The sequence below is a fragment of the Grus americana genome, chromosome 25, assembly GCF_028858705.1.
Source record: "Grus americana isolate bGruAme1 chromosome 25, bGruAme1.mat, whole genome shotgun sequence".
Classification (NCBI taxonomy): Eukaryota; Metazoa; Chordata; class Aves; order Gruiformes; family Gruidae; genus Grus; species Grus americana.
The window spans coordinates 6,004,610-6,021,828 of NC_072876.1; the positions used below are offsets into that span (position 1 = coordinate 6,004,610).

The following is a 17,219-nucleotide window of genomic DNA, read 5'->3' on the forward strand; positions in this document are numbered from 1 at the left end:
TCTTCATTGTGGCCCCCCCCCGCCCCGAGACCCTGCTGGGCTCCAGCAAGGGCGGGTTGGACCACTTGGCTGTGGTGGGCACTGGGCAGAGGAGGCTGAACCCTAAACCTGCTGCCATGTGTGAGAGCTCGAGAAAATACAGGTGAGAGACGGGAAGGAGAGGGGAGCAGCTGGGGGCCAACCACGGATGGACAGGGCAGGAGAAAGAGCTGAGAAACAGCACAAGTGAAAACATCACAGGGAGCAAGAGCCTTAGCCAGGGGGCTGTGCTGGAAGGGGGGAACAGGCACCCCCATCCATGCCCTGCCTGCCTGGGGTGAGAGGTCCCCATCCAGCCCTTGGCCCTCCCCGAACCCCGGCTGCTAAAGTCCAGAGCCAGCTCTCTGCTCCAAAAAGTCATCTTTATTGTGCCAAGGGGTGGGGGGGACAATTGTAAACAAGTATGTGAAATATACAGGTTAAGTTACTCATAGTCTTATTAACAAAATAAAGCTCTATCTATATTTACAGTCTTTAAAAAAAAAAAAAAAGAAAAGAGAGAGAAGAAGAGCTGCATCTTTGTTGGGCACATCTGCTTCCAGCCCCCTCTGCAGCACAGCCCATCCCACCCCGGGAGCCAGCGCCCCTTCCCCGGGGACCCCGGCCCCAGCCAGAGCAGCACAGGGAGGGGGAATAAATAAAGCACTGACGAAGGGCAAGAGAGGAGAGGGGCGTTTGCAGGGTGGGCGAGGAGGCAGGGTGCTCCCGTGGATAAACAGTGTCCTGACGGCAGCCATGCGGGGGGGCGGCACCGGGGCCCCGATGCTGCAGAGCCGCTGCTCCAGCCCCTCACCTTGGGCTGAGGACCTGGGGCCGCGGCAAAGCCCCCGTGGTGGGGCTCGTTCCCCCACTGCAGCCTGGAGCCCCGGCAAGGTCCCCCCGTGCCAGGCTGGAGGCCAAGCTGTGGCTGCGGCCGGAGCCGCGGTGCCTGTTTCTGACTGTTGCCACAGGGCGGTGCACGGGGTCTGTGCGCAGCCGGACACCGTGCGTGCACAGCCGGACACCGTGCGTGCACAGCTGGCCACACAACACCCCAAAACCCCCCCGGGCCAGGCTCAAGGAGCAAGGTATATTTTTTACTTTTTTTTTTTTTTTAATTGCTGTGATTTCTCTCTCCCTCTGTGGTTTTCACAGTGCAGATCACAGGTGGAGCCCGCAGCTTGCAGAGCCAGGGTGCAAGAGGGATGGGCGCCCAGGGATGGACAGGACATGTACCCACGACAGCCGGGGCTTGTGCCGGGGCAACGGTGCAGCCAAGGAACAGGCACCCGCTTTATTTACAAAGTGGGCCAGAGCTCTCAGGAGCATAAAGGGCTCCTTGGAGCCTTTGGCTGGTACTCGGGCCAGGCGAGAGCTAAAAATGGCTCCATGGGAATTTGCTGGCAGGCTCTAAAGACTGAGTGGGAAACGCAGCGGGGAGGTCAGACCGGGCTGAGCGCGGGACAAGCGTGTCCCCGTCCCGCGTCCCCGGCAGCAGGGGCTGGCAGCTGCTGCAGGTGAGGCTCTCTGCAAGAGACCCCCGGGTGCCTGAGGGCTGGGAGATGCTCTGGAGGTCTTCCCACACCCCGATACCCTCAGGTTCCTCCCGGGGGGGCTGCGAGTGGGTGACAACTCAGCAGCCGTGGCACCCATATCCCTGGGCCAGGTGGCCTCAGTTCCCCATGCCCCTGCCGCCGGAGCAAGACCGAGCCAGCCCTCACCAGCTTGCCCAGCGGGGTCGGCACATCCCGGCCGTGGCCCCATGCAGCGCACGTCGCTGCTCGTCACCCCCCCTGGGAAGCACCCCACCCGAAATGCTGGGCACCCACCTTCATAGGACCCGTTTGCAGGCAGGCAGCAGCAACTCCTGCCTGCCGGGGTAGCAGCTCCCCTCTGCTCCCAGTGCAGCCCTTCGGCGGAGTCCTGTCCCGTCAGGGGATGCTGTGACCTCCTTGTTGGTGGCAGCCAGCCCTGCTGCCCCCACCTGCCGCCCCCCCCCCCGGCCCCCCCTCAGTCTGTCAGCACCACCAGCTCGCCATCGCTCTTGTCCTCGCCCTCCGAGTCCTCCTCCTCGCTGTAGCGGTACATCTCACCATCAGCCACTGAGTGCCCGTCGTCACCGCCGTCGCCCTCCTTGAGGCTGCAGGTGTTGACGATGATGGGCATGCTGGGGTCCATGCCGCGGGGCAGGTAGTGCTCCATCAGGGGGGGCGTCAGCTTCATGCCCACCGGCCGCTGGTACAGCACGTCCGAGGAGGTGGGGGGCATCTGGCTGCCCTGGGGCCTGGGGGACAGGGGAATGCAATCATCAGCCGGGGCGTCGAGGTGCTCCCCCTGCCTCCCGGGGCACCCACCCTGCGGGCACCTCGGCGAGCCCCCTCGGACGGGAGGAAGGGGCGCGTTACCCTATCAAGTAGCCCTGCCTGGTGTCCTGCCGCCGGTTCCTCATCAGCGCCTTGTACTCGCCCACACGCAGCCGCTTCCCCTCCACGATGCAAGTGCGTTTGGGTCGGGGCTTGTACTTATAGTCGGGGTATTTCTCCAGGTGCTGCCGGCTCAGCCGGGCTTGCTCCTCGTAGTAGGGCTGCTTCTCCTGGTTTGTCATGGACTTCCACCGTGAGCCTGCGCAGAGAGGAGCCACGGGGCACGCTTACACCACGCCTGCTGTGATGAAACCCACGCTGGCTCCTGGCCGGGATAGCCCTCGCAAGAGTTAATTAATGCTCCTACCATCCCCTGGGCAAACGGCACCTGAATTTGCACACAGATGGTGAGAGCGGCTGCACCGGTGGGAGCCCCGTGCCGCAGAGGGCAGCCAGCCCTCCCAGCACACCGGGAACAGGTCCCCAGCCCTGACCTTCCCCGGGCACCTCTTGGGCCATGGCTTTTGATGCTCTCCAAGGTATGGTGAGCAGGTGCTGTGGCTAAAATAGGCTGTGCTGGCGTGTGACTCTCATACCCCCACTGGCTGACCTTTATTGTCATCGCCGCCAGCGCCCCGGGCAGGAGGGCAAAGCAGGGGACAGCACAAAGGTTCCTGGGCTGGGAGAGGGGCTCAGGGCCAGGCTGGCAGAGAGAAGAGATTAATCCCCTCAGCTCAGCACCTGGGAGGCTGCAGCTGGACTGGCGTCCAGTTTGGGAGAGAGATGGATGAGCTGGAGGTGCTTGGAGATCCTCAACATCCTTGGAGATGCTCAACAGCCAACAGGGCACAGCCCTGAGCATCCTGATGGGATGTGGGGTTAGCTGGGCTTTGAGCAGGGCTTTGGGCTGGGGACCTCCAGAGACACCCCCCCCACCACCCCTGAATCCTCCTGCGAGTCTCCACATGCCCCTCCCTGGGTGTTCTCCAGTGGGGGTAGCATCCTCCCGGTGGGCATCACCCGTACGCGGGTGGCTGAGGACGAGTGGAGCGAGCAGCTGGACAGAGCTCGTGTCACCCCATGGGGATGCAGAGTGGGGTCCTGCCCCAGCCCCGGCACTCACCCAGGATCTTGCTGATGCTGGAGTTGTGCATGTCCGGGAAGGCCTGCAAAATCTTCCTCCTCTCATCCTTCGCCCACACCATGAAGGCATTCATGGGCCGCTTGATGTGGTTGTTGTTCCTGGACTCGGGGAAGTGCCGTGAGCCTGCGAGGGAAACCCCGGCCGAGGTCAGGAGCCAGAGGAAGGACCAAGCAGGGGGTCACACTGCTGTGCTCTCGGCCATCCTTACCGTCCATCTCACAGGTCAACAGAGCCTCATCTGGCCGGTGGGCAGGGGTCTCCTCCATCCGCTCCTTCACTGGGGAAGAATCAATCCCGACGTGGTCCTGCAGGAGAGCGGAGAGTCAGGAACCAGCTCCAAGGCAGGGAGACCCGGCTCTGGGCACCAGCGGTGGGGTCAGAGGGGGACAGTGACGACCCGGCGGCCATCCCTCACCTTGCGGTAGGCGTTGCTCAGCGATCCCTCCATGGCCCCGCTGTGGCCGTGCAGCAGCTGCCGCGCGTCCTGGATGGCTTTGGTGATGGCATCGCCTTCGCCCAAGAACCCTGGCAGGACACCGGCACGGGCACCCATCAGCACCAGCGCCCGCTCCTCCGACACCCTGCAGCACCCCATCCCACCCCAGCAATCACAACTGCGTGCCCCGAGGGGGTGGCACAGAGCAGGTGCCCACCCAGGCCACCCCAGGGAGCAGAAATGTCCCCCGTCTCCAGGAGGTGGCCAGGGGAGGACATGGGACCGTCCATCAGTGACGGTACTTGGGAACCCACCCAGAGGCAGGTTGGACGGGCTGGTCTGCAGGTCCCTGGCGGTCCCATGACTCGGCGTGAGGGACTGGCAGCCGCTCATTTTCAAACTGGGCGAGCTGGAGGCACTGGGGAGGTCGGAGCCTTTGGGTTTGGCCGTCAGGTTCAGCGGCTGCGAGGTCTCCTGCGGCGGAGGGGAGGGAGGGTGAAGCGCAGACCCTGCAGCACCCCAGCCCAGGGCATGGAGGTGCTTCGGGGCTGTACCTGCATCTGGAGGTGGCCCGAGCCGGCGGGTCTCTTCAGCGTGGAAGGAGGGGGGCTGTGCAGCAGCTGCACCGGGTAATCCACTGCGGGGAGCAGAGGGAGAGAGGGGTTGGGGGGGGACACGGACACCCCACAGGGCTGGGACAGTCCTGGGGGACCCCGCTCACCTGGTTTGCAGGGGATGGGCTGGATGGGCAGCGCCAACTGGGAGTCGGGAGCGACGGGGAGAGGCTGGTGGCTGGGGGTGAAGGCGGGAATCATGACATAGGGCATGTTGACCTGCTGGAGGGAAGAGGGGGACAGAAGCAGAGACCAGATAACCGCTGTGGGACGTTGCAGGCAGGTGCCACCCCTTTGCCTGGCCCCAGGAGGGGACACGAGCCATCACCCAGCGCGGGAAGGGGGACGCAGGGAGGTGTCCCCCACCTTTACCTGGATCTGCTGCTGCAGCAGGTTGATTTTGTGCTGCTGCTGGATGAGCTGCTGCTGCTGCTTGGCGATCTGGCAGAGGGGAGACAGCAGGGCTCAGCGGCATCGGCGGCACTGCCGCGCTGGCCCTGGGGAGGCTACGACCTGGCATGAGCTGCCCAACACCGGCACAATGGACAAGGGGTCTGCAGAGAGTCCCGAGGGCCATGGGCAGGGCGGGCAGGGGGTGGCCGAGCTGTCCCTGAGCCAAATCCTGGGACATGGGGAGCAAAACAGGCTGGGAGGGACAGTGTCACCCCCACTCGTGTGTGCCGGGGGGGGGGTCATCCCTGCCCTTAGCACCTTATGGGCCACCAGAGAGGGAAAATAGGTGTGCAAAGAGAGCACAGTCAGGAAGGACGCGGTGTGGTTTAATTATTTTAAGGAGTGCGATTCCCATCTCCTTTGACCTTTGTCCTCCCGGCACAAGGAGCAAGATGGGGCGTCTTTGGGAAGAGCACGGAAAAACAGGAGGGTTTTTGGGCAGACAGCGAAGTCCTGCTGCTCTCAATGCCATGGCCACCTCCCCACCATTCCCAGGGGAACCCTGTCCTGGTCCCACACCCGTGGCCAGCAGATCCCAAAGGGATCCCTGAAGGGCTGGGTGGTCCCTGGCAAACGCTTCCCCTGAGCAGGTTGCCCACAGGGACCTGACCCCACCTGCTCTTGCTGCTGCCGTGCCAGCTCCATCTGCTGCTGCTGCTTCTCAAAGAGCATCGCAGCCATGTTCTTCTGCTCCGAGTGGGCCGTCAGGAGCTGGTCCCGCAGCGTGGACAGCTGGTTGATCATGACAAGTAACTGGAGCTCCTTCTCTGCCAGGCTCTCCTGGGTTCCTGGAAGAAGCCAAGCGGTTGCGGGTCAGAGGCTTGGGGAGGGTGAACAGCATCATCACCACCATTGGGTGCTGGTGGGTGATGCATGGTCTAACGCACGGCAGGGTGCAAAGACCCCCGTGTGCTGAACCATCCCCTCTGTGTAGTCAGAGGCAAGCTTTCATTAGCAATGCTCACCCCCCCAAAATATCAACTTAATGTTTTGGTTAAAAAAGCACAGATCCCTGTTAAATCCCGATTTAATCCCTGTTACACACACTTGCAGGCACATCTCACTTCCTGCCTGGGTGGGAAACGCCGTGTTTGGAGCCCAGCCTGCCTGGGCACAGGGCAGAGGAGGGAGGACGGCGGAGGTGGGTGGCCAGGGGGAGACCTCACCCTTCACTTCCTTGGACTCAGCGGCGTTTCGGCCCAGCAGCTGCTCCTTCCAGTCGCTGGACAGTAACTTCTCGATGGTTGGCATCACTGTCCATGCCGGCAGGCACCGGGGTCAGCAGAGCAATGGGAGGGAAAGGACAGCCAGGTGAGCACAGCCCTAAGTTCCTCCCTTCCGCACCTTTGCAGAAACAAGGAGGGGCCTGAAGGGAGCCAGGGGGGTCCCAGAGGCCACTCAGAAACCTTTCTCACCCTCCTTCAAGTTCCTGTTGAAGTCCAGCTTCTCCTGGCCGCTGACAGCTGGCTCGAAGGCAGAGCGCCTGGGCTCCAGCGCATCGCCGGCGGGCGAGCAGGACTCCTGCAACACACACAGCGTTACTCGGCATCCGCTCCCGCAGATGGGGACAGCCCCCGGTGTCAGGGCAGGAGATGCTGGGCTGGTGGGATGCTCAGAGCCGGCCCCACTGGTGGGATGTTCAGAGCCGGCCCCACTGGTGGGATGTTCAGAGCTGGCCCCCCTGGCTGGCTGCTGGACCATACGCTCTGCCAGGCACATTTCCCCCAGCCCAGCTTGAGAGCATCTCTGCTCTTCATGCTGGAGCGACTTGTTTGCTGGAGGTTTCTATTATTTGTTTAGACTGCCCACCAGGCCCAGCGTCCGTCACAGCCGTGGGACCCACCTGCGGCAGGGCTTGGGGGTCGGTGCCCTCCCTCGGCGGTGGCCCCGGCGTGTCGTTGGGACGGGGCTCGGTGCTGGGGGCAGTCCCCGGCGGGGACTCGTAGCCGCCCTCCTTCTTCTCCTCCGTCTTGATGGTGCAGTTCACCATGCTGCCCGCTCCATCGAGCTCCAGGTGGGGAGAAACGGGGCTCCTCATGGACATCCTACGGGGTGGCAGGGCCATCAGCAGAGCCATGGGGTACCCCCACACACGGGCACCCCTTTTCCCAGACTGGCCCCATACTGGGGTGCCCTGTGCTGCTGGTTTTTCAGGAGCAACGGTCTTGCTTTTTGCCATGGCTTGGCGAAGCTGAGCTCTTGTTCCTGGCTTCCTAAGCTCAGGTTTTTTTGCAGATTTGGGGCTCAATGGCCAGAAGCCCCCAGGGAAACAAGCCCTTCACACTTTGGGCTGTGAAGGGAATGGAGCAACAAAGCAAAGCCCTAAAGAAAGTGACCCAGAGGCACGGGATTTAGGGCCAATATGAGCATGTGCTTCATCCAGCAGCCTGGCAGAGAGCAGCCCAAGGCTCACCGCGACAGAGACCCCTGCCAGACCTGGCCCAGCACCCCAGCGGTCCCCAGCTCTCGGCTCACGAGCTGCCCCCCCACACCACCCCAGGAGCCGTGCCTAGAAAGCCGGCAGGGTGGCAGGCAGGTTTCCCGCTCCGACGGGAAATGGAAATCCTGCCCCGCCGAACAATGGCTGGGACGGCCACCAGAATCGCTCCTCCGGGAGTCCCCGGCACGGCGCGGAGCTGGGACCGGCCGAGCCCCAGCCAGGACAAGGGGCCGGCCCCGGGGAGCAGCTCTCCCCAACTTCACCAGCATGGCCACGGGTGCCGGTCCCACTCCCTGACTGCGAGCTGTTACGGGGGACGAGCGGTATAACACATGGGGACCCCAAGCACAGCCAGAGCCGGTATTTTCAACGGGACCTGCCCCAAACAACGTACTGCAGCCGTGTCCCTTGCAAAGCCCCAGCTCTGCTGCAGCCTCTGGTGATGCCAGGGCTGCAGGGGCCGTATCCCCGAGCGAGAGCCGGGCACGCCGGGAGCTCGCTGTGCATTCGGCGCAGAGGGATCGGCCGTGCGCAAGGGGCAGTGCCCGCCCGCAGCCCTGCTCGCAGGGATCTGCCTCCTCGGGGCCATCAACCCTCACGCTGCACAGCAAGAATGGGAACAAATATTACCCTCCTGAGGCTCGCCTTTCAGGGAGGAATAATGGGAAAAGGAGGCCGCTAAGGAAGGGATTTGCACCGGCCGCTGTCAGGAGCCAGGATCCGGGCTCCGGGACCACAGGGGCTGCCGAGGTGGGAAGGGGCCGTGGTGGGATGGGGAGAGCATCCTGCCCGGGCTCTGGCACCCCACAACCAGGATCCCCGTGCTCTGCTCCCTCTCGCCTCCCCACACCCCGATGGCTCATCGGGACCCCTCTAAATCGGGGCTGGGGGTGCGAGCTGGGGTGGGGGGGCTGAGCCGGGGCTGCCCAACTCAGGGCAGCAATTACATAACAAACAAAGCCCAGCTCAAGCTGCGAATTAATCAAACCGCTGAAAATAAAACCTTCCTCTCAGGAACTTCAAACAAAAGAAACGAAAACAACAAGGCCGGCTGGGTAATGAAAAGCCAGGGCTGTGAATAGGGGACAAAAGGAAGTGGAACAATAGGGTGTTGGACAAAAGCAATAAAGTAAAGGGAAGTGTGACAGCTCCACAATAGGGCACTGTGCGCGCCAGCCTTTCTGATCTTAGCAGGGCTTTTTTTAATCTCGGTTCCCTTGCTCTTCGCTGAACAAACCATCGCACTCGCCGGGCCGGCGGGCTTCCTCCCGGCGTCGGCATCGCCCGGTATCTGCCGCATCCTGTGGCACCGCCCGCGTCGCCCCTTCCTGCCCCTGGCTCACCTTGGCCAGCTCGGCGGCAGGGAGGGCGACCCGGGCACGGCCAGCGCCCGCCCAAAAACCCATCGCCTGCCTTCGACACGCCTCGGCCGCGGAGGAACCGGACACACTTGGTAGCGGCGTGGCGGTGGCAGGCAGCCAGCGGGAAGCCGTGCCCGTGGCTCTGCCGGCTCCAGTGACCCGCAGAGGCAGGATTTGCCCTGCAAGGCTTCCCCCAGAGCTTGTGCTCTTGGCGTGCTACAGGTGGGGAAACTGAGGCACGAACACACGGCGGCTGCAGCAACTTGCCCTGGGCACTTTCCTAACGTGGGACCTGCGGGTGTGGGTGCACAGCTGCTCCCTCCTTCCAGTCTTTTTGGGTTTTTTTTAAAGGCAAAAAAACCCCTGCTCGGTGCATCCCTGCCACAGGTGTGCTCTCCCTCCCTGCGGCTGGGATGCTGCCCGGCCCCGACCTGCCCAGGTGCCCGGGTAATGGGATGGTGGCAGCAGCACTGCAGCACCGAGCGATGCCTTCGACGCCTTCGGTTTGAGGCACGCACAAAAGCGACATCCCACTCCCCCGGCAGGTCACATTTCTATTGTACGTAACCTCCCAGTGCCACCAGAAGTTTACTCTTAAAATGGGGCCGGTACTTTAATAGGGGTCTGTTTGAAAAGGGCCTCACTGTGGATTTATTATACGGTTTGCCGAACAAAAAAAAAAAAAAAAAAAAGAGAGAGAGAGAAGAAAAAGGAGAAAACGGTGCCGTTATCTTGTTACAGGGCTGGCTCCCGCAGCAGCCCTGTGCTGCGGGCTCAGGTGCTGGGCTCCGGGGCTGGCTGTGGCAGACAATGGGGACGGGAACAATTGCCTTGGCACAGGGAGCGTAACAGATCTTCGCCTTTAATGTTTCCCACTTAATGCAAGGCGAGGGGAAGGGAGGGAATGGGGTTGGGATGTGACGTGCCAGGCTGGAGGACCAAACCAGACCCGCCGGGGAGCCACGAGTCCTCGGTGAGGGACCAGGGACCCCATGGGGCTGCTTCCTCCCGGCATGGCGTTTTGGGGGCTGTGATGGGGGTCTCATCTCACAAGCACTGAAGCCCTAAAATGCCCGTACTGCGCAGGCATCGACGTGCTCACCTTGCCTCCAAACTCCAGCCCAGCAAGTCCAAGGGCTGAGATTTTCAGGATGGCGACAGCTTTTTTTCCTCCATTCGTACCCCTGAACGGCACGTCCTGCAATTCTCCCGGTGGCCGTGCCACCCTTCCTGCCTGCCAGCTGATCCTATCTGCCCGTTTGTGTTGCAGCGGAACAGCTCGAAAAGCCGGGGCGGGGGGCCAAGGCGCCAGCAAACCCCCACCCTGCCCAGCACCGCAGCAGCTCGGGGAGCACCGGTGAGATGCCGAGACCCCCCCAGCACCCAGAACCTCTTCCCGTTGCTTGTGCAGGCTCTGGCTTTGCAGAGTAGGGAGCTGCTGGCATCTCCCCACCAGCACGAAGAAAAGCTGCTCGGCTTGGGACAATGGCACCGCGGCATGACCACCTTCGCCAGTCCTGGGAGAGGATGCAAGTGCAGGAATGGTCCTGCAACCCTGCCTCGTGCCACAGCACCCCCACCCTGTGCCACAGCACCCTCACCCTGTGCCACAGCCCCCTGCCTCGTGCCACAGCACCCCTGCCCCGTGCCACAGCTCCCCCAACCTGTGCCGCAGCCCCTGCCTTGGGGCTAATCCTGCCCCTCGACTCAGGCCGATCCCACCCCAGGGGGCTGCGCTGCAAAGGGCTCCCGCAGATGGGGGACTCAGGGAGAGTGGCCGGGGGTTGGCTGGCGGAGCTGGGCTGCCCAGATTTTCGGGCTGACCTTATCCCCGCCTGCCCGTTAGGTTGGCTGGGGCAGCAGGGAAAGCCCTTGGGGCTTTTGTTTTCCTTTCTCTCCCCAGTTACAGCAGAAAGCTATCAGTTCACGGGTTACGGCAGGCTCTTCCCTTCAGGAGCCCAGCGTGGTACCCAGCGTGGTACCCAGTCATCCCAAACCAAATCCGCCCATCCGAGCGGCACGCAGCCACTCGCCTCCCTGCCGCATCCTGCCTCCACGTCCCAGGTGACCAACCCAGCCAGGGGAAAAACACACAGGGCAAAAACCCGAAGAGAAAGCACCAAACACAACAATGCTGATGGGAGCTGGGGCAGCGTGACACCACCGCCATGCACGCACCAGCCACGTGCAGCGTTCGCAGCCCCCAACACCCGAGAGAGAGAGCGCAGAGGAAAAAATAAGACACACACACACACACACACACACGCGGACGTTTTCTTCTTCCAAGCAAGGCCCGAGGAATCCCGGCCGGCCACCGGGACAGACAATAGCCCATCTCCTGCCAGACGAGCGGGCCGCTTTCCTGCCAGACTTGGAATGTCCTTTCGGGGCCGTTTCCAACCATTTCCGCCCGGCGTGCCTTCGCACATAAAAGAATGGATGGCTTCCTCCGCCATGGCCAGGCAGGGATGGCCAGGGACGGCCAAGGCGAATGGCCCTGGCTGGGGGAAGTTCACGGGGCTGCCATCCTTCCCTGGGACAGTGGGTTATTCCCTGGGAAGGCAAAAGCAGGCGGCCGTGGGGGATGCAGGCTCTGCCACCCCCAGCCGTGGATGGACGAGGACTGCCAGCACGTTGGCTACGTGCCGTAGGTGAAACGGGGCAGAAAGTGTAAGATCGTGGGGTTCACTGCTTCTGAAAAAGCAGGTTTTAAACCCAAAAGGCAGCTGGATGCTGAACGTATTCAGCCTCAGAAATGCTGTCACCATGTGAGTGGCGCAGCTCCACATGTCCCTGATGGACAGGAGCTGCTCGGAGCAGGACACGTGTTCCCCGTGGGGCTGCGTCACAGGCGCGCACCCACTCGTGCTGCCCCACAAACCAGGATGCTGCAGCAGCGGAAACACTCTGTGTTTGGGGGGGCGCAAGCCAACGCTTTATGCATCCTCAAATGCCGCATTTTTAACATCTTACCTGTCAGCGGCGCTCCCACGGAAAGCCACAACCTCCATCTGCCCAGAAGGCTGCCGAGAGCTCAGGTTGCCGGAAAAGCTGCAAAATCAACGCCGAGAAGGGAGATCTTTGGCAGGCGGTGGGGGGATTTCGGGAGGCTGATGCCCCTGGGGCAGAGGGGCAGCAGCACGTGCCCAGCAAGCACCTGTGTGCCAAGACCTGCCACGGGCAGGGTGATGCCACGTGAGCTGCCAGCCACGTCCTGCCCAGCAGTAGCCAATGGCTGTTTCACCATCCCAGACCCCAACCACCCCTCTCCATCTTGCAAGGCTTGAGGTCTCATGGGAAAAGCTCTGGCATCAGCCAGACCCCCGCCGTGGTGCCCCCAACGGGAGGATATCCCCCCTTTCGCCCTTGGAAGAGTTCCTATTGCCGCAGCCTCAGCACTGCCACGTTACGGCTCTTTGCAGGGGGGAGCATCAATTCTGCATCTACTAAGATGAAAAGCAGCAACGCAGGTCTCCTATTACCGCACGGCCCTTGGAAGATTTAACCCTAAAGCAATTACAACCAGCTAGCATAGCATTTACTAATTCTATCCAAAAAAACTCAACCTGACTTCTTCAAAGGCCCCCGGGCCACATCCAGGACTGCTAATGAAATGCATATCTCTCTGATGCATGCCAGCAGAGAAGCCCTTCAGAGGTTCGGGGGGAAATCGAATCAATCCTGCCATTCAAAACTTGAGGAGAGAGAGAAAATAACCCGTATTAATCACTAAATTCATTTAAGTGAACACTTGCAAGACAAGGAGAAAACGATGAATTCTCAGGCTGTGGCAGGGGGAAGAAGAGGATCTGGGTGGCTTAACGGGATGGCTACACGTCCTCCATCTCCTATGTGCACCAGGAGACCCCAGCTCTGCGCAGATTGTCTCAGAGCACCGGCCGACGGTGACGGAGCCTGGGCACGGTGACGGAGCCTGGACACACGGGATGCTCCGGGTGGGAATGGAAAACGAAGCCTACCATGATAACGACGAGACAAGCACAAGGTATTTTCTGTGGGTACACGGGTCCATTTGCTCCAGCCCTGCGCATGTTTTAACTGGGCCACGTCCCAGCCTCCTCCTGCCCCCTCTTACTAACAATTTCCAGCTTACTGATAATTCTGGTTTCACATTGCTTCTGAGGGGGGGTTATCACCTTGCTCAGGTTTCTTATGAGATGGCAGAGGGACACATCACTGCACACCGCTTTCCTGTCTTGGCATAAAGGATTACTCAGCTGCTCCCTGCCCGCGCTGTGCCCCAGCACGAGGGTTTAGCTGGGACCCCCCTCCACTGCCCGGCTGTGCCTCCGCAACCCAAAAATCCAGGGATGCCTCCTCTCACGAGCCCGGCTGCGTTAGGATGCAGATGAAAACCAGCCAGTAGCCTTATAACCACACAAATAATGAAATCAAATACAAAGAGGCGGTCGGATCCTTCCGTGGGCGTAAACTGGCACAGGTCCACTGCCTTCACAGCCACGACCCAAACACATTTTTCCTTTACTGGGATGAGCGATAGGATGGTTTTAAGTAGGGGAAAAATTAAACTGAACCTCAGGTGGAACTTCCTGGCCGCAAGATTTATTAGACGGGGAATGATCTCATCAGGGAAGTGGAGGAAACTCCGTCGCGCTGGAATTATTTAAAACCGTGCAAAGCCCGGAGGAAGAAGACGCGGGAACAATCCCAGCAGCAGCCCACGTGATGGCCGGGGACCGCGCTGGTCATTCCCGTTTCCTGGCATCAAGACTAGACAGTCTGCAGGATGCTTTGGGTTTTTTTCTTCCACTCAATAAGACATATCAATAAGGAAAAACCTCCTTGCACGGTCTCCGGCTTTACAGGCAGATGGGTTTCTTGTCCAGGGAAGGTTACGCCGTTGAAAGCATCTTTAAGAAAAGGCCTGGCAGCCCTGGGGGGTGCAGCAGGAGAAGGGGGTGCTCAGCAGAGGCAAGCACTTTGCTCGGTTCTGAGCAGCGGCACGGGCAGGGACGGACGGGGAAAAATGCTGAAAGAAGAAACTTCCCTTCCCTGCAGGTCTAAACACTCCACAGAAAATCGCCAACCCCACAATCTTAATATTTTCAGAGATGCCCTTCTTATTGCATCCTCTCCTCTGCCCTTCCTTTCTTCCCCCGCGTTACAAGCCAACGGAACACAGAAATATCACCCCGTATTAAGAGGGAAAGATGCAGGGGAAGCACGAGGAGGGAGCAACGCTGAAGAACTGGTATTTACGCTTTCTTAGCTTTTTTCTGCATCAGAAATAATTTTTAAAACTACTTTCCTCCCTCATGCAAGGCTTTACCAAAAAAACCAGCAGCAAAACCTGCCCGGCTCGCGGCTGCTGAGCCTCTACACCCAGCACCCAGGGTGGCTGGATCAGGCCCAGGGTCCCACCGATGCCAGCAGCGGCCGACCCTCCCCAGGGCGGCGGGTGGTCCCCGGGATCGGGTCCTTGGGGCTGCTCCCAAACCCCCTCCCACCACCCCAGCACAGGCATCGGCTCATCCCATCTCTCCACTCCCCAATTTAACCGATTTGCATCAAACAATCAATTATGGGAAAGGAATTTAAAAACAAAAAATTCAGCAAACCCAGAGTAATTAAAGAAAGATCCAGCCCCGCAAGCAGGAGGCCAGCAGAGCCAGGAGGCGAAAGACGGGGACAACTCACCCAGCCCCGGCGGGACGGCACGGTGATGCCGGCACGGCACGGCACGGCACGGCACGGCGAAGGAGCGCGGTTAGCGCATCTCCCTCCTTTTCTTCGCAGTTTCTGTCCTCCCCTCACCCAAAAGCGGCCCTCGGGCTTATCGGGGAGGCCAATCTCAGTGTCGTTTTTGTGTAATTTCACTCACTCAGCGTTTCCAGGCAGAGCGGAGCGCACGTTTGACTCGGCTGCTTCGTAAACAATACTTTCCTATTGCATGATGGAGGGGCGAAGACATCTGACCCTTTTCCTCTCCTGCTTAGAAAAAAAAAAAAAAAGACATGGGGCTCACCCGCCTCGCCAGCGTTCTGCCCTGTGCCTCCCGGGGCTGCAGGGAGGGAAGCACTTTCCGAACCCTTTTTCCACGCACGACGCCACGGGGGACCCACGGGTGAGGTTTGTGGCACGCAGGATCGGGTGCTATTCTGGCACAGCCCCGTGGTCCGTCCCAGTGACATCCCATGCCATCGGCTGCTGTCCATGGCATTTCACACCTTCCACTAATGTCATTTTTTTTTTTCCAGCCACCCCCAGGCTTTGGGGGGAGCTCCTCTTTGTGGGGGGCCCCATCCCATCTTGTTTGCACTCATGTTCTCCTGGGTGAGCTGAGCACATGCATGAGCACCGAAAGGATGCTCGGAGCCAGCCCCGGTGCCCCTCGCACACGGCACCCAAGCCCGCGGTGGCAGCTAAAAGTCATGGGGCCGCGCTTCCGCCCGCAGTGCCCCACACCCCGCAGCCGGCAGCGCCCCAGAAACCTTCAGGGTCCCTTTGCATGGGATCCTGAGCTGCAGCAAACAGGTCCTTACACCCAAGCTGTTGCACGCTCGGACACGGAGGGACAAAGGCTCCGCGGGGCCACCTCGCCCTCTCCAGCTGCTGCCCAAATTCGGGGCGGGGGGAGCTCCAGCTGCTGGGGCCATCTGACGTTTCAGCAACAGATTTTTTTTTGCTGGTGTGACAGGAGCTATGCCTGAAGCCACCGGGGCATCGTCAACCTCCCTTTGAAAGAAAAAGCAGCCGGAAGGAGGGGTGCTCGGTGCCAGAGGCTGTCCAGCATCTGCCCCAAACCATCACACCCGCACCAGTGGCAGCCCTGGCTCTGCTCCTGCTGCGCTTCGGCTCAGAAGAGTCACGGCTGGCTGGGTCTGGAGGAAGACCCCCCCCAAGGAAAACGCTTTTGGCCTGACTTCTCCCTCTTGTTAGCGCAAGCCGCAGTCACTTTCACGGTGTTACCCCTGATTTAGGGTGCGGATTCAGGCTCCTGTGTTGACGGCCCGGGAGGCGGCTCACCCCCCCCCCCCCCCGCCCCGTTGCTCTGCACCCCACGGAAGAGGCAGAACATCCCCCAGCAGCAGCAATGGGGCTCGCAACCGGCATCGCCTCCCGGAGCCGGCGGTCGTGTTAACGGGGCAGGACTCACATTTGTGAGAGAAATTGCCGGAGGGAGCGGAGTGGGACTCCGGTTCGTGCTGTTTTTATTGCTACCGTTGCTTCGGCTCAGGGAGAGACCCTGGGCTCTGGAGGGGGGGTAGGGGACCCCCTGCCACCCCATCCCGCTGCAGCACCCAAGGGATCCAGCAGCAGCGACCCCCAAACCATGACTATCCCGCAGGGCTGGGTTTGCACCTCACCCCTCCTCTCCCCTCTCTCTTTGGAGGAACTAAAGCCCATGAAATCCTGGTCATGCGAGCAGCTCCCGGCCAGGCTCCTCTCCTCCGGGAGAGCAGAGAGATTGGGGAACGAGCTTTTACTGGCCCGCTGGGATAGTTTTCATTGCACAACAAAAACACAGCACAAAGGGCAGAGGTGCTCCAGCAAGAAGCTGACAGCCCTCCCCATTTGCAAGGGGGTGTCCAACTGCCCCCAGCCAGCCCGGAGCTCCCCGCGTCCCGCAGCACACGCCAGCGCACAAGGGGCTCTTTGTGCCCCGTGGCACCTGTCCCCCCCTCGTATCCCGATTTCCCCAGGGGTCCCCGAGCCTGCTCCCTCCAGCCAGGGGCTTTGGCAGCTCCTGCCTCCACGTGCTGCGTCCCGGCGCGCTCGCCTGCACGGCTTAGCGGAGCTGTGGGCAGGCACAGTTGCTCTGCCTGCACAGGCGCGCAGGCAGGCAGGCACGCGCAGGCAGGCAGGCACACGCAGGCAGGCACACGCAGGCAGGCACACGCGCCCCGCTGTGCTGCACACCCGTTGTGCGCCGTGGGCTGGATCTCGGGCGGCACGGGGAGGATGAGAGGGACCGGAGGCGTTTCATGCCGCCCTGACACAGTCACACGTGGCTGCCGGAGCTGCGCAGCGGCTGGGCTGCCGGCGCTGGGAGCCCCATGGGGAAGGGTCAGCCTTGCTTTGCCCCCCTAAATGAAGGAAGGAGGAGGGCTGTACGGCACCGTGGGGCTGTGGTTTGCAGCCCGAGGTGCTCACGGGCAGAACTGGCTTCAAGCACTCTCAGGGCTCCTGCTGCGTGTTCCCCTGGGCTGCGCTACAAACACCAACAGCCACGGCCAGTACCCAGCCCCCAGTACCAGCTTCACTTGAAAAAACACACACACACGCACGCACACACGCACAAACCCCCCATTGCAAAAATCTGTGTTCCCCAACCCAGGTCCCAGGATGGACCCAGTGACCCGAGGCAACACCGCGGGAAGGACTGGGCATGCGAAGCCCAAAGGCCG

General features: G+C 61.2%; 1 protein-coding gene across 9 annotated transcripts in view; it reads right to left on the bottom strand.

Annotated features, from left to right (window-relative positions):
• Window positions 1–1,033: 1,033 nt before the first annotated feature.
• The window catches only part of SOX13 (SRY-box transcription factor 13), a 39,863-nt gene continuing 23,677 nt past the window's right edge, over window positions 1,034–17,219 (bottom strand). For 2 of the 9 annotated variants that reach the window (XM_054804322.1, XM_054804321.1), the window contains exons 2-14: window positions 6,872–7,073; window positions 6,444–6,549; window positions 6,195–6,281; window positions 5,644–5,816; window positions 4,948–5,016; window positions 4,683–4,797; window positions 4,516–4,598; window positions 4,276–4,435; window positions 3,941–4,050; window positions 3,734–3,830; window positions 3,505–3,648; window positions 2,424–2,640; window positions 1,034–2,302 (exon numbers count right to left, since the gene is read on the bottom strand). In XM_054804322.1, coding sequence (XP_054660297.1) covers window positions 2,029–2,302; window positions 2,424–2,640; window positions 3,505–3,648; window positions 3,734–3,830; window positions 3,941–4,050; window positions 4,276–4,435; window positions 4,516–4,598; window positions 4,683–4,797; window positions 4,948–5,016; window positions 5,644–5,816; window positions 6,195–6,281; window positions 6,444–6,549; window positions 6,872–7,072 — 1,836 coding nt within the window. In that variant the 5' untranslated portion in view covers window position 7,073 and the 3' untranslated portion in view covers window positions 1,034–2,028. Of the gene's footprint in view, window positions 2,303–2,423; window positions 2,641–3,504; window positions 3,649–3,733; window positions 3,831–3,940; window positions 4,051–4,275; window positions 4,436–4,515; window positions 4,599–4,682; window positions 4,798–4,947; window positions 5,017–5,643; window positions 5,817–6,194; window positions 6,282–6,443; window positions 6,550–6,871; window positions 7,074–11,802; window positions 11,881–14,508; window positions 15,807–17,219 lie in introns of those variants that run through there. The other 7 variants (XM_054804324.1, XM_054804325.1, XM_054804319.1 and 4 more) reach the window with 6 other exon arrangements.